Source organism: Heteronotia binoei, chromosome 18 (assembly GCF_032191835.1).
Source record: "Heteronotia binoei isolate CCM8104 ecotype False Entrance Well chromosome 18, APGP_CSIRO_Hbin_v1, whole genome shotgun sequence".
Lineage (NCBI taxonomy): Eukaryota > Metazoa > Chordata > Lepidosauria > Squamata > Gekkonidae > Heteronotia > Heteronotia binoei.
Window position 1 is genome coordinate 48,418,067 of NC_083240.1, and position 25,091 is coordinate 48,443,157.

General features: G+C 44.3%; 1 protein-coding gene across 2 annotated transcripts in view; it reads left to right on the forward strand.

The window, feature by feature from the left end:
• The window catches only part of NLK (nemo like kinase), a 278,351-nt gene that overhangs the window by 216,080 nt on the left and 37,180 nt on the right, over window positions 1-25,091 (forward strand). For both annotated transcript variants that reach the window (XM_060258771.1, XM_060258770.1), the window contains exons 8-9: window positions 16,467-16,553; window positions 18,840-19,038. In XM_060258771.1, the coding sequence (XP_060114754.1) occupies window positions 16,467-16,553; window positions 18,840-19,038 (286 nt within the window). The remainder of the gene's footprint in view (window positions 1-16,466; window positions 16,554-18,839; window positions 19,039-25,091) is intronic.

Here is a 25,091-nt window from a genome sequence, read left to right on the forward strand (position 1 = left end):
TTGCTTGGAATACAATGTAATTAGTTTCTGGATTCCATCGTTTTACTTTAGAGTAGAGGTTTTATATTGTGATAGTTTTAAATACCTTAAATGTATATTCTGTTGTTTTATGGTTATGTTGTAACCCATCCTGAGCCCATTCAAGGAAAGGGCAGGCTAGAAATCAAATAAATAAAATCAAATAAAGAAGATCAAGGGTTCAATCCTCAGACTGGGAACGTATCTCATATTGGAACCAAATGCCTCCTTGGTTTATACCCCCTTGGTATCACAGGGATTGTTCCCCTAGGAGTCGAAGCCATACTCCAGTATGATGCTGGAAGTCATCATCAGCGAGGTCTTGGTCCCTGGAGGCTCACCATAGACCTCAGTCACAGATCTCAACTCTTACGACTGTTGATATCTTGATAGAACACACTTCTGATGTCAAGTCTGAGAGAACATCCCTGCCATTTCTGGATGACACCATTGGGGACCCTAGTCCTGTCTCACTAACTGAAGATCTAAAAATGTACTCTGAACAATTGGTGTAAATGGTGAAAGCCATTCACATTGAATATATTTTTCCTAAACCTGCTCAGGGGGATCCAGTTATGGACGTTCATAATCCTCAGATCCAGGTCCAGTATCTGTACTGATGGTCAAGGGTGTGAGGACCAGTGCTGAGACTGCCTGGTCAAAACCAGCTATTGCCCTAGCCTCCACCAAAAAGGTGGAGAACCTCTACAAAATAGGAGAGGAGAATGCAGAGTTCCTCTACTACTACCTTCTGCTAGTTCAATAGTGACAGAAGTTATTCCCTCTAGGCAAACTGGAGGTCCATGCTTGTCCCCGCTAGATAAAAAGGGACATATTTTAGATAGGAAAATTTATTCCTCAGGGGCCCTAGGCCTTCGTATCACCAGTTTTGCAGCCATTATGGCCAGGTTCCAGGTCTGTCTTTGGGACCAGTAGACCCAATTTATAGATCTCTTACCAGATGTACAAAAGGAACAAGCCATCCAAATGGAGGGTTCCATACTGGCCAAATAACAACTGAATGCCTCCAGACACACCACTGATGTTGCTAATAAGACAATACCCTCCACTGTAGTTCTATGGAGGCATTCCTCACTGAGAACTTTAGCACTCCCATTGGACACTAGGTCTCACATAGATGATTCATCCTTTGAGGGTAAAATTTCATTCAGTAAGCAGATGGATGAAGTGTTAGAGAAGGTGTGGAAAAGTAAATCTGCCATAAAATCTTTGGACTTGGCTTTCCAACAATAGCTTGCTGCCAAGACCAAGTACTTCTCTAATCACCACCAGCAACCATTGTCCCCCAAAAGATATAGGTTTCAACCCCCTACTTACCAGCAGTACCACACACCCTATACTTCTCAGTCTCAGCCTAGGAGACATTAACCTAGGCAAAGGGGGCAACAAAACAGGTCCCCCAGAAATTCTACATGGAATTTTCAAAATTGTTTCAAAATCAGCTACTTGCCTTTTGTTCTCATTAGTGTTCCATTACTTCTGATGTTTGGATGTTAAACTTAATAAAGTTTGGGTATCTTTTAGAATTTAAATGGTATTCTCCTACCTCTAATTCTCCCAGCTCCATATAGGCTCCTGATTCTCATTTGGAGTATGAAATTGGGGAACTACTGTGTAAGGGAGCCATCGAACCTCTCCAGACCAATGAAGAAGGGTTCTATTCCAACTATTTTGCCATCAAGAAAAACAGAGGTCTCTGAAACATTCTTGACCTTGAATCTTAATAAGTACTTGAGTACTTGAAGATAAGGAAATTCTGTATGTTACCCCCAGAGAAGGTCTAGCTTTCCATTACTCCAGGTTTCTGGTTTGCAGTGATATACTTGAAAGACACTTACGTATTTCCACATTGCAGTTCATGATACCTATAGACAGTGCCTACATTTTACGTTGGGGTTCATTCATATCAGGATTGTGTGTTACTTTTGCTTTGGCTACAGCCCCAAGAGTATTCACTAAACGTTTGTCTGCTATAGTAGCTTTATTGAGGATACATGGGTGCTTCCTATTTCCCTACCTGAATAATTGGTTGCTGATGACAGACTCCAGAGGTATGGTCTATTATCACATATAATCATAGAGTTGGAAGGGACCTCCAGGTTCATCTAGTCCAACCCCCCCTGCACAATGCAGGAACTTCACAAATACCTCCCACACACATATGCATCCCCAGCAACCCCTGCTCCAAGCCCAGGAGACTGCTGGCACTGAATATGTGAGCTTACCGTGCGAGGCCAAGGAGAGCTTGCCCATTTGGCTGGTGTACTATCTGTCTAACGGAGGACCCCAGACTGTTCGTCTTGGGAGACTTCAATATCCATGCTGAAGATATGGCCTTCTCCCAGACCAAGGACCTAGTGTTGTCCATGGCGGCACTGGGACTCCCCAGGTTTGTTGTGGCCCCCCCACACCAAAGCAGACCACAACCTGGACCTTATCTTTGCGTCAGAGATAATGGTAGATTTTATTTATGGCAAAAGCCAACATCTTAAACAAAAGGGATAACTATACATATCCATAAGAACTATCTGTAAAACATGATAAAAGTATTATAACATTATTAAATTTGAAAAATATGCAGAAATGGCCATTAAAACAAACGTACTCTGGCATTTTAAGCTACTAGTACCGGTAATTTTCTCATCCTAAAGGCGAACCAACCAAATTTAGCTATTTTAAGAGTAACTGCAGGATATCTGCCCTCCAGGAGTTCTTTAAGTTGGCATATTTTTTGACTGCTAGTCCGAGGAGTAATCATGGAAGGCAGGAGGGATTCCCTGTGCTTCCTCTACACCTTGCAATCATAAAAGACATGAACTAATGACTCTCTGCCATCATTACAGCAAGGGCATATATGAGCTTCATAGGGGATTTTCCTGTATCTGCCCTCTGTAACTGTAGAAGGGAGGGCATCCCACCTCATAAGCGAGAATATTCTTCTGTATTCATGGTTTTCTAGGTGAAACAAATATCGCATGGGAGATAACCTGTGAAACGACTCTATAAAGGTGCACTATATTTGTCAGTTATTTAAGTCAGTTTGTCTGGCAGTATCTAGTATCCTTTGTGCCACCATCACTCTTTCCTTTGCTAAGGTATTGCTAAGGTATTGACTTAAAAGGGAAGTCTTTCCTCTATCACTTTCAGCCTGGGGGCTCTATAATATCTTGAAGGATTAAGCCTGTCAGCCCTTTGGGATAAAAAATGAGTTTCAGCCAGTATTGGATGGTCAGTATCCAGAGCCTTGCCTCTGCTGGGACCAGGTCCAGTTCAGTTCTAATAAGATCATTTGGAATGCTAGGAGGGGCCTTCAGAATTGATCTCAAAAATGTTGCTTGGACACTTTCCAATTTTTTTTTTTGGGGGGGGGTGCGGTGATATTAAAAGGGGCACCAGATGTGAGCTGACTGAGTGTTTTTGCCTTAAACAGTTTGAGGGCTGCTATTGCGCATTTACCCCCCTTGTTCCAATAAAATTTCCGGATTCATCAGGGATTATGGTGGACTGCATTACTACTGATGTGATATCTGAAGGCCAAGCTATGCACGCCTAATCCTCCCTGTTTAAGCAGCGAGAGAATTTATGCTCACCTATGGAGCCTAATGGACCCATGTAGGTTCCAAGAAGCTTTGTGGGATCCAATTCCCCCTGGCGGCCCATCGGATGAGTTAGTGGAAGACTGGCATAGCCGTCTTTCTGAAGCCATAGGTGTGCTTGTTCCCCTGTGCCCTCTTCACCCTCATGCCAGATTGGCTCCAGGGTATTCCCCGGAGCTAAGGCAGATGAAACAGGAGCTAAGACAACTAGAGAGGGGGTGGCAACAAGCCCTTGATGAAGCCACAAGAACACCCTATAGGTCATTACGAAAACCTATGAGATGGTGTTGAAGGCCACAAAAAAGGATTTCTATGTGGCCTCTGTTGTGTCTGCAAGCTCATGCCTGGTCCAATTATTTAGAATAATTCAGTCCTTAACTTCTTTGCCTCAGAGCATACCAAATGCTAGGGAATTGAAAATAGGCTGTGAGGCATTTGCAGATAAAAGTCTTTTCACTTTGCAGATAAAGTCTTTTCACTCCACCGCAACCTTCCAGCCTCATCTGATACAGTAAGGGACCTGGAAGTCCCTTGTCCAATATGACCAACTTGTCCCTGTTACAGGGATTTTCCCAGGGGCTCTGAGGGAGGCAGTGGTCTGCCCTCTCCTTTTAAAAAAAATCTTTGGACCCTGTGGTTCTTACAAACTACTGCCAGTATATAATTTTCCATTCCTGGTCAAGGTAGTGGAGATGGTGGTGGTGATGCAGCACCAGGTCTTCTTGGAGGATGCTTAACATCCTGGATCCCTTCAAATCCAGCTTCTGCCCTGCTCATGGGGCAGAAACAGTGCTTGTTGCCTTAGTAGATGATCCCAGGAGACATCTGGATAAAGGTGGATCAGTGCTGCTGATACTTCTTGATCTGTCAGCAGCATTTGATACGGCTGACCATGATGTGTTCACCCACTGCCTTACCAATGTGGGGATACGGGGGCTCACCTTACAGTGGCTGGCCTCTTTCTCCAAGGTCGGGGACACTTGGGGAGAGTTGTCCTGGAGGCCCTTACTAGAATGTGGTGTGCTGCAGGGATCAATTCTCTCCCTAGTGTTATTTAACATCTATATGTGCCCCCTTGCCCAGATTATCCAGAGGTATGGGCTGGGCTGTCTCTGATGTGTGGATGACACCCAGCTTTATCTACTAATGAACAGCTGCCCAGACTCAGCCCAGAGGAGCTGGGTGGATCGCTACAAGCTGCGGCTGGATGGTTGCAACAGAGCTGACTGAAACTGAATCCATTGAAGGTGGAGGTCCTGTGCCTGGGCTTCAGGGAAGCGGGATCGGGAATCTAGCTTCCATCCTTTGACGGGGCTCCATTGGTGCCAGCTTGAAGGTGCTCCTGGATGCCTATGGAGGCCCAGCTCACTGCCAGATCTGCCATTTTCCATCTGAGGCCGATCAGGCAGATCCGCAGGGCTTGTGAACAGAGCCCTCTCACCAGTCCGTCGGTTGAAGCAGCAGACATCACCTTTTATTAGGCTTCCTCCCCCCACCCCACCCCAGCAACCTTGGGGTCTTTGGGCTTGATGTGATCATGACTGTTGAGACAATGCTTTCTAAGCTGTGTATGTTAGCTGTTTTTATATTGTAAATTTTAATATTGTTTTAATGTTAGATTTCTGATAGAATCTGCCCTGAGCCTGCTTTGTAGGAAAATCAGGTTGTATGCATCTAAATATCACCCTTCAGCACTAAGAATTTTAGCATCTCCTTTACTCTTGCAAACTCTTATTGAATCAGTGCTGAAAATGAAACCTATAATATTTGTTTAGAAAATGTGTATAATGTTAATTAATAAATATGGTCTGCAGAGTAGATAGCCCAATTTTGCCAAAGAGGTGGGATACGGCCCTAAACTTCATCCCTGTTGTTTTCTGGATCTCAAGCTGAGCAACCAGTCACATTTAGGATATATTAGACACCACAGCACCTTTTAAGTAAAGGACTAAATAAAGTGCCTAATAGTTGGTGTTGTAACCTATATGTGTGTCTTAAATATATGCTTTGATCTATACAGTTATTTGGTCTTTTGGGGAGGAAGTAATTAATCATATAAGTTTTGTTCTGGAATATTGATTCATTTTTGAGGATGCTTATGTACTTTTAAACTATTTATCTATCCCTTGGAGACTAACAGCCCAATCCAGAGAACCGCCGTGTAGCTGCACTCGAGTGCAGAACTAGTGTTGGTGGCCACAGTTGACTCCTAAAGGGGAGACGGCACGCCATGCTTGGAGGGGGAAAAGCGGCCCGACAAGCGAGAGAGAACCCATTGCCATGGTGATTCTGCCCAGGCGCATGCCATTGGCTCGCTGCCGAGGCAGGGGTGGGGGAGGCACAGGCTCGCAAGGGATCATGGAATTGGCCAGCCCGTTGCACATGACCGGGCAAGGGGGTGGAAAGCCTGCGCCTGAGAGGCCGTCAATCCCCCCACTCCCTCCTGCTGTCAGAGACTCTGCCAATGGCAGGCAGGGGGGCAGAGGCATGCGCGGACAAGCAGGAAGTCCCAAGTACAGGAGTTTGCTGTCCTAGACAGCAGCTGGAATGTATGTCTGGGAGCGGCCAGACCAAGTCCAAAGGACATGACCAGCACCACCCGAAGGCCCCCCCGGTGTTGCCCTGCTGCCACCCCCTACTATGTGCAAGGAACACCTCCCCTGGGGGCCACAGAACTCGAGAGTGCGAGCCGCTGGGCATGCATCCACTTCAACAGCCCCCCCCCCCTTAGTGTCCTGTTCACAACAGCCCTGTGCGGTCAGGTAGGCCGTCAGCCTGGGCAGGCTGAGGGGTAGCACCCCCCCTCCCCTGTCCAGCCATGCAGGGGACAGCGTGGCAGCTCATAGACCGTTCCCCCCCACAAGAACAAAGTCTGCCCACCCTCCCAGGCATTCCCTCGGAGAGGCCACTGATGTGGGGGGGGGGGTTGCCCCGGGAACGTGCAGCAGATGCCAAGCAGGAGAGACAACAGAGGGCACAACTCAGACTTTATTTTTCCGAAACAGAGTGCAACAGTTTCCCTGGTGCGCGCTGGGCAGTCTCGCTGTGGGCGGGGCTCCATTCTGAGTGGCAGGCAGAAACAGCTGAGGGAGTGGGGGGGCGGTGGAGCGACACACGTGGAAGCCTCTGTGTTGGAGTCCCACCTGCAAAACAGAGACAGAGATCAAGAGCACCTGTAAGAGCAGCAGCTGGAAGAGCAGGCTGTGTTTCAGCCGGATGCTCTCTTAAAGGGACAGTCTCTGACCCACCTCCCTGCATCGGGGCAGCTGCCACACACACACCCCTCATGCCCTTCCAGGTGTTGGGAATGCGGCAGAGGGCAGACCAAGGGAAGGGGACAGGCAGCAGCACAGAGGAGCGGGCTCAGCAAATGCCCCCTGCCAGAGCCAACTGCCTGGTTCAAGTGCCAGGGATGCTCGCACATCAAGCAGCCAAGAGTGAGGGGAGGGGGAGGATAGTGGGGGTGCACAGTGAAACTTACCCAGCCATTGGCGACAGTCCTCGCTCGCATGCAGAGCCTCCGCAAGCCCGGAACCTGTAGAGACCTGGAAACAAGACCAGTTAGCCCCAGGGGAGAGACCTCGCTCTCCTCCGCGCAAGTCAAAGATCCTGTCAAAGCTACGGTGCAGTGCAAAACCTGTCACCAACGTGCCTGCCTGTCCCTCGCTCTAAGTCCATGTGACAGGGAGCTCACCAGCAGAACTTCCTGCCCTGCGCTCCTCTCCCTAACAACTGAGTATTGCGAGGCAGAGCGGAAGTATTTCTAGGAAGGGGGGACCGTGATTGGGCGCCGGGGAGGGGGCTCGCCAGGCCGAGGCGCGAGGGGATTGGTGAGGCAATTACGCCGCTCTCTAAGGGGTTTGCGAGCGAGGCGACCTTTGTTTTTGGTTTCAATGAGTGCCTATGGGACACGCCGCTGTTTGTCATGGCCCAAACTGCTCAGGAAGCCGCTTAAACCTGGCCGTGCCCCCAACTCCACCCTCTCCTCTGCCTGAGCACCGCACTTCGCATCACTTCTACCCACACTCGGGCACAGCCTTCAGGCACTGCTGCTCTCGGGCGGAGTGGCACTGGGGCGGCCCCCCGCCCACGTAGCTCCCCTCCACTGTGGCGGTTCCAGTCGTACATCGACGCAAATGCTTCTGGAACCCATGTAGCAGCAAGTCCGCTCCCAGAGCGCTTTCAGCCCCTCCCCCCTCTGGATTGTGCTGAAACTGGTTCAGAATTTCAGACTTGGGTGTCACCAGTATGCTGATGACATCCAGCTATATTTGTAGATGGGCGACTGCCCGGACTCTGCTCCGAAAAATATGGCTGAGAGTTTGGAGGCTGTAGTGGGATGGTTGAAGCTGAATCCAACTAAAATGGAGGTTCTGATGCTAGGGGGGGGGGGGGGGGGGTTGACTGGATTGGGAAGCCGACTCCCAGCCCTTGATGGGGTGCTTCTGGCATCAGTACCTGCTGTCAAGAATCTGGGGGTGATTCTGGACCCCACTCTATCTATGGAGACCCAGATCACCAGTGTTGTCCAGTGGGCGTTTTTCTAACTGCACCAAGTCAGACAACTGGCCCCCTGCGGCCCTACCTGTCTCGCCACAGTAATCCATGCAACGGTCACCTCCAGACTGGTTTACTGCAACTTGCTTTACGTGGGGCTTCCCTGGAAAGTGATTCAGAAGCTACAACTGGTACAAAATGTGGCAACATGAGTCCTTATGGAGGGCACATATATATCCAGTGCTGCGTAAACTGCAATGGTTGCTAGAGGAGCACCGAATCAAATTCAAGGTTTTGGTGCTTACCTTTAAAGCCCATAACAGTCAGGGACCCATGTGTCTTCAGGAGCACCTCTCCCAGTATGTCCCCTGAAGGGCATTAAGATCAGCAGATAAGACCCTTCTGGTGGCCGTTGGCCCAGCCTGGTGGAGCTCTCTGCCAAGTGACATCCATGCCCTGTCTGATTTATTCAAAGTTTCACAGGGCATGTAAAGCAGACATATTCTGCCAGGCCTTTGGTTGAGGGCACCAACTGTTTTTCCATCTACCTAGCACCCCCCCCCCCCGACTGAAGGTTAACATTGCTTCTTAAAATGTTCATCGTTTCTGAATATTAAATATCGTAGTTTCATGGTTGTAACTTATTTTATATTGCACTGCATTAAATTGTTGTGCACTGCCCTGAGCCCCACATAAGCAGGGAGGGGCAGGCAAAAAAATCTACTGTAATAAATAAAACGTAGACAATGAAAATGGACCTTCCTTGCCCTTACTTTTGCTATTACTACGCTAGGGAGATAAATGCCTATCCTTCATAATCCAATGGACTGAGGATCTTAGAACTCTTTCAATGTCTGAGTGCATGGAATATAGACAACAGTTGTGCTTGGATATATTTTTAGATATTTGGGAACCTTTAATAGATGCATATGTGTAGCACCACCATTGTTATGTTTTTTTTTTCTTTTGGGGAATTGCAATTAAAAGTTATTTTTAAAGAAAGGGGGAGATACAAATGTAAGAACAGCATACAATATGTGGAGATAATGTGATGCTGAAGGCAGATGCTAGCACAAAGCATGTGAGTACCATCTCAGTGACTTCCAAGTATAAATACTTGCAGTTTCAAAATTTCAAGAAGTCTTACTGAACAGAAATGTAGGAAGAGATGCTCTAGATCTGGCAGACTTTTGCGGCACAGGAAATGACCTTGGATTGTTCAACCAGCTGGGATTAGGCCCTTATGCTGCTGACCAAGGTTCTGTTTGAATGCCTGTTTCATTCCTTTCCATCTGATTTATTGTTATCATGGGGTCACCATTTCTGGTTAAAACAATTTTATTGGTAACATATGGTAATAAATCTATTTCTTACATCTTTAAAAACTTCTTTTATCTACCTCATATATTACTTTCTACTCCCCCCTCCCCCCCCCGTTACTTGACCCCCACTGGTGTTATTTACTTAAAATGCAAATATTTAAAGGTACCCTTAACTATTAAAACAAAAATTTATATTCTTCTTTTTAAAACTTAATCATTATCAAAAATTATCCAATGTCCTTTTATTTTCCACTCCATCTTAAAAACTTCTAAATCATAGTCTCTTAATATTCTTGTTAATTTGTCCATTTCGCTCCATGTCATAACTTTTATAATCCAATCCCATTTCTCTGGTATTTTTTCTTGCTTCCACAACTGCGCATATAATGTCCTAGCAGCTGAAAGCAAGTACCAAATTACAATTCTATCTTCTTTTGAAAAATTTTCCATTTGTAATTCCAATAGAAAAGTCTCTGCAACTTTCTTAAATTCATATCCCAAGATCTTAGAAATTTCTTGCTGAATCATCTGCCAATACTTTTTTGCTCTTTCACAAGTCCACCACATATGGTAGAAAGAACCTTCATGTTTTTTACATTTCCAACATCTGTCTAGCATCCTATTGTTCATCTTTGCCAATTTTTTAGGAGTCATATACCATCTATACATCATTTTAAAACAGTTCTCTTTAATACTATGACACGTCGAGAGCTTCTTAGAATTCTTCCACAAGTATTCCCAAATTTCCATCTGTATTTCTTTATTTACATCAATTGCCCACTTAATCATTTGAGATTTCACTACTTCATCCTCCATAGACCATTTTAAAATAATTTATATATTTTTGAAATTAATTTTTAATGGGGTCACCATTTCTTGAAGGAAGTTTACTTTAGTTCACCAGCAAGCTTAAAATTTGCTACCTCTCCCCCTCTTTCTTAAAAATTTTTTTAAATACTTTCAAAAGAAGGCTCCTTGTGGGCATGTTATCCTCTGCTGACAGCAAAGCATTTAATTACTAAATCTTCAAAACCGTCTTCAAACCACTTCTATATAAATTCTTCATTAATTGACTAAACTTGTTGTGATGCTATGCACAAAACCTACTGCAGAAAACACCAAGAGGTACACTCAGATCATGCCCAACTCCTGTTGACATTGCCACTATCACCCTGTCCCTGTCCTTAAGGGAACATCTGCATTTTATTCCCTTCCATCCTATCCACATGCAAGCAGTAGCCAGACCTCATCAAACCCACATCACTTCCTCTCACCGCTGGGTGATAGAGAGCCTGTTTGGTGTCGTGATTAAGAGTGGCAAACTCTAATCTGGAGAACCAGATTCCATTTGCCACTCCTCCACATGAGGCCAGCTGAGTGACCCTGGATTGAGCACAGCTCTTCTAGAGCTCTTTCAGCCCCCCCTCCAAATAAGTCTACTTCAGCACAAAAGAACTAGAACCTAAGGCTGCCAGACAATCTTTAGATCTCCTGACTATACTACACAAAGCGCCACATAATTATTATTAATTATTACTACTGGGTGATGCCTACATTTACTTCATGGCACCAGTCCAAGTTCATCTGCATCAAAGGGAAGGTCCCAAACACACTGGAGTCAGGGGCCAAGCTGAGATCACCCAACCATGCTGAGCTCTGCCACTGTAAGGCAGCCTGCAATTTTATTTGAGTTTGTTTTGTTACATTTTCATTCTGCCTTCTGTCCAGAGTGCCATACATGGTCCTCCTCTCCCCTATTTTATCCTAACAATACTGTGAGATTGGATTAGGTTGAAAGAGTTGACTTGTCCAAAGTCACCCAGTAAGCCATTTATTTGAAGACCAGTCAGGAAACTGGTGCCATTCTCTGGATGGCCCAGGATAGCTCACTCTTATCCAACCTCATCAGGTCTCAGAAAATAAACAAGGTTGGTTGTGGTTAGATTGGCCCTCAGGGCCACTGAGCACCTTTGAATGTCTCTTGGCTTGAAAACCCTACAGGGCTGCAACTTGACAGTATCTTATATACAAAATAGGGCAGGGGTGGGGAACGTCTGTCCAGAGGGCCATATATGGCCCTCGAGATCACTTGATCTGGCCCTCAGGGATTGCTGGGCTGACTTGAGCCACGTGGCAACCTCCCTGGGGCCCAGCTGGCTGGCAAGGATCATGGAGCCCAGCTGCGCTGTGGCCTTCCTTGGACCTGGCTGGCCAACCAGGATTGCTGCAGGGCCTGGAAAAGTCACTATCACGATTCAGGTAAGTTTCCCCCTCATTTATTTCCCTTTCTTTCTATTTCTTCCCCCCATCTCGTTGTTTCTCTTAATTCCCCCCTTTATTTCCATTTCTTCCCATTTATTTCCCTTTCTCCCCCCCCCATTTCTTTATTTCCTTTTCTTTCCATTTCTTCCCTTTCTTCTCCCCTTTATTTCCCTTTATACCCCTTTCTTCCTCCCATTTCATTTTCCTTTCTTCCCATTTCTTTATTTTCATTTCCCACTCTCCCTCTCTCTCTCTGTGGAGCCTGAGTGGTGGGCATTGTGAAGGACTGCTACTGGGGTATGTGAGTGTCTTTAAAGGTCTGCTGGGAGCAGCTACAGTTTCTGCATGAAGGAAGGGAGAGAGGGGTGGGGGTGGGAGCCAGCTACCACCAGTTCAGTTTGTACTTGATTATCCCAGATGGTGTGGCCTAATATGCTAATATTAGGGGATGTGATCTGATATGCTAAGGAGTTCCTGTTGGGCTTTTTCTACAAAAAACCCCCCTGGACCTAGGCATTTGCCTAGGGCTGTGTGTGTGCGTGTGTGTGAAATTAGGCTCTCCCCACATGACTTCAAAAAGAAAACCAATTATTTGCATTAATTTTGCTGACCTGAATTGTTCTCCCTCAGCGGAGCACTGTTTTTTAAGTTGATAATTTCGTGTGGCCCTCAAATGATGTTATAAATATCCAAATGGTCCTTTGCAGGAAAAAGGTTCCCCACTCCTGAAATAGGGGAACTGGTAATGTAAATATACCCTCAAGTTTTTTATGAAGCCTGTTCTTCACTCATCATTTTTCTTGGTATAGTGCTAGAGTCCTTGCAAACCCTTTTTGGAATTTTGAGGAAAAGTACAATGATAAAAGTATCTGCAAAAGGGCAAGGCCAATGACAGAATATTAGGATGCTCCATGCCCATGTGTCCTCCTATGAAGAACAAAGTCAGATGCTTCCAAATGGGTACTCCTGTTGAACTCAAAGGTCTTCTTGGGCTCTTCTGAAAATCTCTTGCATCAAAACAGCAAAGGAACTGACTGTGGTTTGGGAAGAAGAGGGCGCTGTTTGTTGCAGCTTCCAAAGGAAGGACAGATGCCAAGCCCAGAGATATAAGAATTCTATGTCCATATATCCACGCTGAAGGCACACAGCGGTGATTCACATGCCCAGGATGAATTCAGCTTTTTGCTAGTTAACTGGTTAGTAGGGAATAGCCAAAATTTTCTTCTTTTTTTGGCACATTCAAAACTTCTGAATTTTATCTCCAAGAACCAAGAAGGAAGTCAGTGCCCAGAAACATTTCAGCAGCCACTAGGTCTCATAGTTCCCAAGAGCTTATCTCTGGGGACCACTGGTGAAATACAGCCGCTTAAGAGACCAGAGAGGGCATCAGAAACTCCCACACGGGAAGGTGGGTTATCTGCTTTCAGCCCCACATGGAAGTCAACACGGGCCTAAAGGCAGGGCGGTCATAAATGCTAAGATAATGAATATTCAGCAATCTGAGCACACTCACACACTGCATTTTTATTTTAAATATTTATACTCTGCTTTCCACAAATGAGTTCAACATACCTTACAGTAAGAAACCCATAAAAGAATATTAACAGTAAAATCAAATAACAAAGCCAAAATAATATCCAGCCCACAACTTAGAAAATAATGCACATGTTCATAAATGCTCTGTATTATTACTGCTGACCTGGATATAGTTTCCCCATCTGTTCACAATATGGTCAGTCAGTCAATACCTTTATTGGTATAAACTGTTCACAATACCAATTGTATCATTATTCTTTAAAAAAACCCCAATCTTACTTGGCATAAAGAACATAAGAGAAGCCATGTTGAATCAGACCAACAGCTCATCCAATCCAGCACTCTGAGTCACACAGTGGCTAAAAAAACAGGTGCCAGCAGGAGGTCCATCAGTGGAGCCAGGACACTAGAAGCCCTCCCACTGTTGCCCCCCAAGCACCAAGACAGAGTTCCAACAATAAAAGTTACGATGCCCACAAAAATGCTATGTATTATATATAGACACAGAAAATTAATTCTATTTACATTTATTTAAATATAAAGAACATAAGTCATTTATAAGGTTCCTCAGAATGGATTTTAATTTCTTTTCATTGCAGAGTTGAATATTAATTCCTGAGATGAGGTGCCCTTCTGCAGCTACTATCACTGCTCCAAGATCTATGCTTTAGAAAGATATATATGTTTCAAACCCTCTGCCCTTTTAAAATTGGACTTTAGTACATAGAAGAAACCTCTTTCTTTCAATGGTGTGAAAAAAAATCACCAGCCTTAATTGAGATACCACATCAAACCAGAGAATAACATTTCTCTAAGGGGCTCAGCAGCATATCTGGAAGTAATCCAATTTTAACTTCTCAGCAAGACACTGGACAAATGAAATTGACTTGGCCTAGGGTCAGTGGCACTCTGACCTTAGATGGCCTAGACTAACCTGATCTCAGAAGCCAAGTAGGGTTAGTACTTGTATAGGAGACCACCAAGGAAGTTCAGGGTTGCTGTATAGAGGCAGCCATTGCAAACCACCTTTTGCCTGGAAAACCCTGTAGGGTCATCACAAGCTAAATGAGGCTCGACTGCACTTTCCACCACCACCAAGGTCAGTGGCAAGTATTCACAGCCAGTTCTTGCTGGTTCAAGTTCAGCTCTCAAACTCTTGCCCCAAAGGAACTCCTATAGGTGAACTGTTGACCATTCTTACAGCTGCTTTGAAGTGGCTTGGAGGTGTGATCCTGTCACAGATGTAGGAGGATATAGACAATTTAAGAAGGAATGTGTCCAGAGGAGGACAATTTAAGAAGACGAGCTGGAATGTGTCCAGAGGAGGGCAATGAAGATGGTGAGGGGTCTGGAGACCAAGTCCTACGAAAGGTTGAAGGAGTTGGGTATGTTTAGCCTGGAGAGGAGACGACTGAGAGGTGATATGATCACCATCTTCAAGTACTTGAAGGGCTGTCATATGGTGCAGAATTGTTTTCTGCTGCTCCAGAAGGTCAGACCAGAACCAATGGGTTGAAAATCAAAAGAGTTTTTGACTAAACTTTAGGAAGAACTTTGAGACCAAGCAGTTCCTCTGTGGAACCGGCTTCCTCAGGAGGTGATGGGCTCACCTTCTTTGGAGGTTTTTAAGCAGAGGCTAGATGGCCATCTGACAGCAATGCTGATTCTGTGAATTAGGCAGATCATGAGAAGAGTTGCATCAGTGCTAAATTCTTGTGCCTTTTTCTTGTACACCCAGGAAAATGCTGTTCACCACTTTGGGGTTAGGCAGCAATTTTTTTCCAGGCCAGTTTCGAAAGTGTCCTGGAGGGGTTTTTGTTGTTGTTTGAACATCTTCTGTGCCTGGAGCAGGTGTCACTGGGAGGATGTGGTGGGAATGTGGACCTGTTTAGTGTTGGGAATTTGTAAATTTCCTGCATTGTGCAAGGGGGTTAGACTAGATAACCCTGAAGGTCCCTTCCAACTCTAGGATTCTATGAAGTGGGAGCTAAGAAAGGCTGACTACTAAGCAGCTGAGTTTAAAATCTTTCATGACTATAATTCTTAGTTAAAAATCATTTTTAAACTAAGTGTTGGTCATTTAGGGTCATGGGGCATAGCACTAAGCTCTCTTTTTGTCTCTTGCCTTACAACAAGGTGATTTGCATCAACAAAAAAAATCACAGTAAGCAGATAATTTTTTAAAAATTGATAAATTAGCTAAACTGTTTCCAAGAGTTGGCAGCAATTTAAAATAGCAACAACAGCAGGTTTCAGAATTTAATATTAATAGAAAGGCCAGAGCCAAAAAAGCAGCCCCAAACAGTAATCAACACTAAGAAAGAGCCAACAGTAAAGGTTAAAGTAGTATCGTGGCAGGAATATGAAAAATAAAAAGTCTTCCATGATAATTCTAAAAAATCTTGACCAATCTCTAGTGTGTCTTGAGTGAGAGGGCCCAGCAAGCTTCACAGGGCAGAGAAGTCCACAGTTTCTGGGGGTCACAGCCACAGGTCCTCATTCCACATACTGGCCGGCCTCGTTGCAGCTCACGTAGCTCACACAAAGCAAGGAGCCATTTGCTGATCTCAAAGTATGTGCTGGCTCCTGGGGAGGGGGGCAGTTCTTTGCGGGGCCCTGCTCCAAAAACCATTTAGGGCTTTAAGGTGCAATACCAGCAAAATTTCTCCAGAGTGGGAAATGTAAAATGCAGATCACAGATAAAAGGGTTGTTGTATTGGAAAACTTACAGCCTGCTTTCTGTTTTTAAATGATGTTTAGTGCACAGTTAACTTGCAGTACTTGCTGCTGTAGGATGTAGTAATGGCCAATAGGTAAAAGAGGCAAATTAGAGAAAATCCTGAAAGAGAAAAAAGTAGACAGCTGTTAACCACGGTGGCTAAATGGAACCTTTGTATTCAGAGGCGGGATATATCTGAATGCCGGTTGCTGAGGGGAAGGACAGTGGGCATTCTGTTATCTGGTTTGCAAGTGTAAGGAATGGGATGCTGGACTAGAGGGATCCATGGTCTGATCCAGCAGGAATCTTACGTTCTTAAGGTGCTATACAGTTCTAAGCTAGTGTTGAGCTGTTTAGTGTTGAGAGAGCCAGAGTTGTTTCTGCTCTGAATCCGTGAAAACAATGTGTGTGTTCTTGATTTAGAAGTAGCTTCCCATGTCGTACATGCACTTTTGTTCCAATAAGGCTTGATGTTTCCTCTCTTCTCTTTCACAGCCATCCCTTCCTGTCCTGTACACATTATCTAGCCAAGCTACACACGAAGCTGTTCATCTCCTTTGTAGGATGTTGGTCTTTGATCCAGTGAGTCCGTGCTTTTGCATATTTTTTTGCATTTAAAACAGAGGTGGTGGTTGGAATGAATGTTTTTTGTATCATATTCATAGGTAACCAAGCAAGGTGCAAACAGGTTTGGGTTTTTTTACTGGATTGCAGGCTCCAGTATCCATTGCAAACTGCTGTGGGTAGGAGAGGCAAGTTACCAACAGTAAAGAACAGTAGTGAGGGATGGGAATAACCCCAAGTGCCCTCCCCCAAAATAGACGTGAACAGAGGTCATGTAAGGGGTGCTTCTTTTGTATCCCCAGAAAATATCCTCAGGAGCTGAGGGATGCCTTTGGCTTCTGGTCAGGAAACAGACACTGTGGGCAAAAGAAGGAATTGGGCTTCTAGTCCTTCCCAAATTACAGCAAAAAACAGGCACTCCCTTCTTGAGGTGTGTGTGGAGGGAAGAGCAAGATTAAAAATGCATCCGCTGAGGCTCCTCGGCCATTATTTAATTCATTTTGGTCTCCCTGTTTACTCCCATACATTTTTATGAGTTTCCATTTCTTCATTGATGTTTCTCAAGTGAACAGTAAAAAAATTTCTATAAAAAGAAGGTATCTGATCCTCTCTAACCTGCCCAGCCATGAGCTCTGTTAATACAGATGGCAGTCCTTGGAAGGGAAGTGGTATTCTCCCATCTGAGGTTTCACCCCATATTCTTTTCCGTTCAGGTCAGAGAATTTCACGCAGGGGCCTCTTTGCATTTTGCCTGTTAAGCCCTGCCCCTGGCAATTTAGCTTCCCCTTTTGCATTTCATCCCCTTTTGCTTACTGGTGGACTTTCCTCTTGAGAGCAATATCCTTGAAATAAGTACATTTTCACAATAGAAGAAAGGCCCACCTATGAGAGTGGGGAGAAGGCTCACAGAAATTAGGATTAGTCCTTACTTCTCCCCCCCCCCCGCCCCCGAACCATATCCAGCTTCTCAGACCATTGAAGATGCAAGAGGATGTTTATTTGAAATGTTTCCCATCGCTGAGAGCTCCAGGAGGCTGACACTGAAGGGGGAGGAAACAGTGAAATTTCATAATAATTTTTCGAGCCAATTTGCAGCCAGACCTTCTACCCAAAGAACACATGGGGGGGGGGGGTTTACAAAAAACAAAAGAGCAAAAGTTCAAGTAAAGTAAATGACTTAAATTAAAATCAGCAGCAAACTGCATGTTGATTCTTGTCTACATGATGCTGCTTCAAGTTGCCCCAGTATATAGATATGGCAGACTTTCTGTGCAGAGGGCATTCTGTAATTGGGATGTTTGTTCATGAACAAACCCTATCCGTGGGTGCTCTTGTGTGTGGCCGAGGTGGGGGGAACAGCCAGTTAGCAGGCTCTTGTGAGAGATCTGTAGCCAGTCAGTGGATTGTTCCTGGTCATCCTTGCTTGTGGCATAGAAGTAGGCTATGTCGGGGAGGATTCTCTGTGCCAGCCTCTGCCTTTTGAATCCTTTGCCTATTGAGAGTAACAGGCCATGGGAAAACGCCAAGAAACCAAAGGTTGAAGGTAAGAGGTTGAAGGACTCCTCTCCTCCCCCCCTTCCCCCCCCCCCGATCTATTGAAAGATTAAGCAGCCTGGTATTCAGAGGAATTAAGAATGTTTTTTTCATGCCTAGATAATTCACATCAGCCTCTCTTTCTGAATCTTCCTTTGGTCTCCAACATGTGAGTCAGGATTCTTGCACTAATACACATCTCTCTAGAGTGACAGAAGGATACATGATCATCTGTGACCTTGTGTGCTAGTTCTCACATCATCTCTTTGCTGCCCTTCCCCGTCCCTCTCAAGGCAGGTAGAACAGCTTCAGCCCATATCTGTGAGCTGTCCCAAAAACAGCCCCAGCAGCCCTGTTGAATGGGAGCCCGCCTGCCTCTGTCTTGCGGCTTTGCTAAAGGAAGCCTTGGGCGACACTCTCAGGGCTTGCACTGGCCGCTGGTTTGGTCTCACAGGAGTGAACTTTTTGTTCACGGTAGCATGCTATTATTGTTTTATTTTGCTGTAGCTCTGTGAGCTGAATCTTTTTAGGGATAAAACTATTAAAACAAATAAAACTTATTTCTGGGGGAAATTGTATGTGGCATTTACCTAGTGCCATGTAGAAAGAGCAGAGCATAGAGCACTGCTGGCTTTTCCGAACAGATGCTGCCTCCTAGTGGATGTAGCAATAAGACACAGCAGTTTGTAAAGGACATTAAGAGTTTTATACTGAGAGAGTTCCTCTTGAGGTCTCTGATTCTATGCTTGTGTTTCTTCCTTCAAATTTCAGTCCAAAAGAATATCCGCTAAGGATGCCTTAGCTCATCCATATCTTGACGAAGGGCGTTTGAGATATCACACCTGTATGTGTAAATGTTGTTTTTCCACCTCTACTGGAAGAGTTTACACAAGTGATTTTGAACCCATCACAAATCCCAAATTTGATGATACTTTTGAAAAGAACCTCAGTTCTGTTCGGCAAGTTAAAGGTCAGTACCATGAGCTTTAATGTTTCAAATCTGACTTCTCTGCAGCTGGCTGCTATATGGTTTCAGCAAAGCCAATTTAAAAAAAAAAACCAACAGAAGAGAACAAAATACACCATTTTAGGACAAATATTTTTATTTTGGCACCCATATGAAAAGTACCTTGCCTTTTATTAGTAGATGTTCTTGTTAAATGAGATCTTGGCCCCGAGAGGGTTTTTGTCTGTTTAACTAACAGGGTGCTACTCATACCTGTCCTTGGAATTCCAAGAACCCTGCTTTGGGTAGGGATATTTCTACTCTGGTGTTTCAGATTGCATGTTGTTATTCCTCAAAAACCTTGCATTTGAGCAGCTGACTACTCCTGACAGTGAATAACTTTCAGATAATTCTGCAGGCACAAACCATTTATTTTCATGTCTTCTGCTCAGTCCCATCAGATAGCCTACCGCAGAAAAGTTTTCTGCAAGTTTCTAGAATTTTGTGGCTGAGTGCTCCCACTCCCCTGGCACAGCAGAGCTACAGGCTCTTTTCCTGTCCAAATGATCACATGATGAGGGAAGTACTCTTCCCTCAGTCCTTTTTCTGCTGCCATGGAGAAAGGACATTCTACAGCTTTAATACTAACTTCATGAGAATTACCAACCAGTAGTAGGTATTTCTCGTCAGAATTCTTCTTAATTCTCTTGTTGAACAACCAGAGATTAAAAAATGCCACCCTGATGATACTAAAATGGCACAGAACCAGGCCTCGGATTCAGTGGGAGCTCACAGGAGCACAGCTCCTGAACCTTCCTGAGAGTCCCACCTCCTTGGCCATTGAATAGGATGTGCAGCTGCATAACAATCCCTGGATGAGCTCCACCACCTATTTTTCTGCAAAATGACCCCTGCATAGAACGACAAACATACTTAGTGCTTCATATGTATGGGAGAAGGGTATAACACCTCTTCATGTAAGGCATGTGGCCTCTTTACCCCAAAAGCATGACAAGAATGAACTGTGTGGCTGAAAGGCACATTATGGGAGCAATCTCTTGGGTTTTATGGAAGCAATCTCTTCCCCACGAAAACATACTAGAACCCTTTCAGTGGTATCTGTTCCTGTTGAGCAGCTGAGATCTCAACCAGACAGCGCAGCGCCTGAGAGTGATGTCTGAACTGCCTGTGGGGGGGGGGGGGGGGGGGACTATAAACTCGTCACTTAGTACCGCTCAATTCCAGGCACCTGACTCTGAGGCTCTGGCTAAATCTCCGATTCCAGAGCTGACAGAGTGCCCAGCACTGACCTCACCACGACGTCAACTAGATGTACCTCGATGGCTCTCACCTTTGTCAAGCCGTCTCTCCTCAACACTTGCCACTGACATCTGATCGTCAGTCAAGATCTCTTCAGCATTGTAGCCCTCAGTCTCAATGCTGATGCTACTCTTCAGAAGCAAGTGCAACCCATTTTAGAAACATATGTACCCCATCTCCATCTATGATGTCAGGAGATAACCTTTCTTTAGAAGACGATGTCATTGAACTCATCTCTCCAACCCAAAAGCCCCATTGATGAAGCAGCCTTCAGTCTCCAAAGTTTCTGCCTCCCAGACACCTACCTGAATGGGGCTATGGGGGCATATTCTACCTTGATTCATGCCACCTTGGTATGAATAGGATCCAGCTTCTAACACCTCTTCATTGCCCACGCTGACCTAGAAGGTCTTGTTCTTCAGATAACTCACTGAAAATGTCAAAACAGTGTGCAGTTGCAATAAAAAAGGCCAACGCCATGCTAGGAATTATTAGGAAGGGAATTGAAAACAAATCAGCCAGTATAATAATGCCCCTGTATAAATCGATGGTGCGGTCTCATTTGGAATACTGTGTGCAATTCCGGTCACTGCACCTCAAAAAGGATATTATAGCACTGGAAAAAGTCCAGAAAAGGGCAACTAGAATGATTACAGGTTTGGAACACTTTCCCTATGAAGAAGATGAAGATATTGGATTTATATCCCGCCCTCCACTCCGAAGAGTCTCAGAGCGGCTCACAATCTCCTTTACCTTCCTCTCCCACAACAGACACCCTGTGAGGTGAAGAAAGGTTAAAACGCTTGGGGCTCTTTAGCTTGGAGAAACGTCAACTGTGGGGTGACATGATAGAGGTTTACAAGATTATGCATGGGATGGAGAAGGTAGAGAAAGAAGTACTTTTCTCCCTTTCTCACAATACAAGAACTCGTGGGCATTCGATGAAATTGCTGAGCAGTCGGGTTAGAATGGATAAAAGGAGGTACTTCTTCACCCAAAGGGTGATTAACACATGGAATTCACTGCCACAGGAGGTGGTAGCAGCTACAAGCATAGCCAGCTTCAAGAGGGGGTTAGATAAAAATATGGAGCAGAGGTCCATCAGTGGCTATTAGCCACAGTGTGTATATATATATGTGTGTGTGTGTAAAAAAAAAATTGACCACTGTGTGACACAGAGTGTTGGACTGGATGGGCCATTGGCCTGATCCAACATGGCTTCTCTTATGTTCTTATGTGACACAGAGTGTTGGACTGGATGGGCCATTGGCCTGATCCAACATGGCTTCTCTTATGTTCTTATGACAGCCACCGTTTTACTCATGAATCTACTCATCAAACTCAGACACATTGCCAGAGCACTTTTCTGACACCAAATCAGACCTGACTTCAGTGCTGTCACCTGACAACTGTGTTGGGGGACCCACACCAGTGTCTCCTGCGGAAGATCTCAGGCTTTGCTCTAATTAGAATGGTGAAAGCATTACAGATTGAGTACATGCCTCCTATACCAATGGAGGAGGATCCCATCATGGATATTTTATATTCCACAGATCCAGGTTCAATAGCCATACCTATGGTTAAAGGGATGTGGGACATTACTAAGAATGTCTGGGCCAAACCAGCCTTGGTTCAACCTTCCACCAAGAAGGTGGAAATTTTATATAAGGTCAAGGAGGAAGATTGTGAATTCCTCTATCATCACACCTCACCTAACTCTATAGTCACAGAGGTTCTCCCTTCTAAACAACTATGTGGCTGGGGCTGATGGGAATTGGATGGGATAAACCAGAGGGTGTAACTTGGCTGCAGATGGCTGTATTCACAACTCTGATAAACACTAAGTAGTTTTAAATACTTCCAAGATATTTTAAGCTGCTTTTTTAGCCCTTCTGTATTTTACTTGATGATTTCAAGGACTTGGCATTCTTATTATTTTTAAGTACTGACAAGGAGTCGATTGTTTGCAATCCAATCACGGCTATCACCTGGCCATGCACAGCCAACTAATTTACAATTGGCCTTGAAGACTGGGAGTCTGTTTTTGTTGTTACTCACTTTCTATGGGGAGCTTTTTGTCGTACAGAAAATTTGGGAACCTCTCCAAGTTGTAAAAGGTTACTCTACTTCTGCTGCTCTTTCCTCTCGGAAAAGGAGTTTTGGAGCAAAGAATATTTTTGCATGTATCATTCTAAGGTCTATTTAAACTTAATAGTACTTGCCTTTGTTATTGCTTTGAAATTTGAACAACAATGGCTCTCGGCAAGCGTCCAAGGGGTGCAGAGGAATCATCTTCTATCCCTGCTAAGAAGCAGTCTAAGATTGGGGATTTTTTAGTCTCCAATACAAAACAAAAAGCTTCTTCAACTGCTTTTGTTATTGAAACTACAAATCGCTTTTCTCCTTTGGAGTGTGAGATTTAAGAGGAGGCAATTAGCACTTTTGCCCAGGAGGACGAGGCTGACCCGAGGCATTTAAAAACACAGCAGACTCTTTCTGATAATGATATTATTAATTCCTCATTTGGGCAAGCATTCCTTGAATTTACTGCCAGAACAGTTAAAACCCTCTTTGAAAACAGAAAAAGTATTGAAGATAGGGTTTCAAACCTAGCATCTGATATAAAACTGCTAATTAATGCAACCAGGGAAATTCATCAATCTCAACTGTCCTCAAAAATTCCAATGGCTCAAGAAAATTTAGAATCAAAGTCTAAAGAGAGCCATTTTGGTGTAGTGGTTAAGTGTGTGGACTCTTATCTGGGAGAACCAGGTTTGATTCCCCACTCCTTCACTTTAACCTGCTGGAGTGGCCTAGGGTTAGCCATAGCTATCACAGAAGCTGTCCTTGAAAGGGCCGCTGCTGTGAAAGCCCTTTCAGCCCGACCCACCTCACAGGGTGTCTGTTGTGGAGGGAGAAGACATAGGAGATTGTAAGCTGCTCTGAGTCTCTGATTCAGGGAGAAGGGCGGGGTATAAATCTGCAATTTTTCTTCTTCTAAAGCTTCCTCAGTATTCAACTCTGAGCGAGATGCAGTTGGTAAATACAGTAAAAAACCCACAAAAATTGATTTTTCAACCAAATAAGGTCTGTTTAACAATCTACAGCTACAGAGGTAGGATTTTGAGCTGGAGGAACAGTCACCTAGTTAAATCTCATCTCTGTAAAGTTCTCCAGATTAATTATCAGAGAATAGATTTGTTTAACATGGAATTTTTAAACCGTTCATTTTAGCCACAGAGAATTTTATTGACTTTTAAAACCCTTGATATTCCTATTCTAATTCAGAAGCAGAAAAAGTCCCTGATGGGTCTCAATAGGACTTCAGAGATTCCAGTTGTCAAGAATGAACAATTGGAACAAAATGTTCTATCTCTCAACTGTGAGCCATTGGAAAACTCTATTGATATTGATCTTCTACGCTCTTTTGGAAAGCTACCAACTATGGAGCAACACGCAGTTATTGGGAGACTGGAACTTACTAAAAACTATTTCCAATCACTTATAGAAACAGCAACTTGCCCACTTATCTCTAAGGATAATCCAATCCAAAATGAACATGGAAGTTTTACTATGGGAAACTCCCTTACTGAGACAAATTTAACTCAGCCTCCCAGTAAACAGGCACAGGAACATTCAGAGCAACCAGGTTTTTTAAATGCCAAATCCTCACCCGACCTTCTTTTTCTGACTCATTCAACATGGAAACAATGACGGCCCAGCCTGAGACGCAGTCCTTGCAACGCAACGGCTTTATCTTCAATGATTTGCAGAAGTCATTGGACCAGATAAGGATAGAGTGACTAACTGGAACTGGGAATTTACGATGTGTTTCCTGGAACGTAGCAGGCTGAAAGGAGAGACAAACTGTCTGATTTAGATTTTATTAATTTCCTAAAGTCTTTTGATCGTATCTTTTTACAGGAAACATGGTCTACCGAAATGCTAAACTTTGCAGATTTTAGAGTTTTTAATCTTCCTGCTTACAGAATTCACTCAAAAAGCCGATGTAAAGCGGGTCTAGCAATTTTGGTGAAATCCCATTTACATGTCAAGGTATCTGCTTTTAGTCCCTGTCCACCTGTAGCCCATGCATTGTTGTTGTCATTTACTGCACTTCATCTAATCATGGTTAATGTGTACATTCCATCCTCTAATGATGAACTAGAGTTAACTGCTTATTGGGAGAAACTTTCTGAATACATTTTGTCTATATCCAGGCAGTACTTTTTAGCCCAGATTATGATTGTGGGTGATCTGAACGCCCGAATTGGCTCTGATAATAAAAAATGGATCTCCTCCTTGGGCTACGAGGACATAGAGACCTTACCTCTACAGCTTGGGCTGACGTATCGTTCCAAGGATACACTACTTAACAAAGCTGGTTTAAGCCTACTAAATTTCCCCCAATTTCCGGCTGCCAGTGAATTTACATTTGTATCCTCTCGTGGTTGCTGTGTGATAGATTATTGTCTATGCTCCCCAAATCTATTCCATTTATTTACAACATTTCCATAGAACCGCGTACTGAAAGTGACCATCTTTCCTTAGTTTTTTCCTTATAGATGAACCCAAGGGGAGTTAACTCTATACCTTCTCAAAATGAAAACGTTTCTTGTGAGGTCATGGAAAGGATAAAGTGGTCTTTATCCCAAGAAAGAGATTTCATTGCTTTTTTTAAGTCTGGGAGTTTTAAAAAATTAGGAATGGCAATTACAAATTTAAATACAGTTGCTGAAGCCCTATTTGAACTTGCC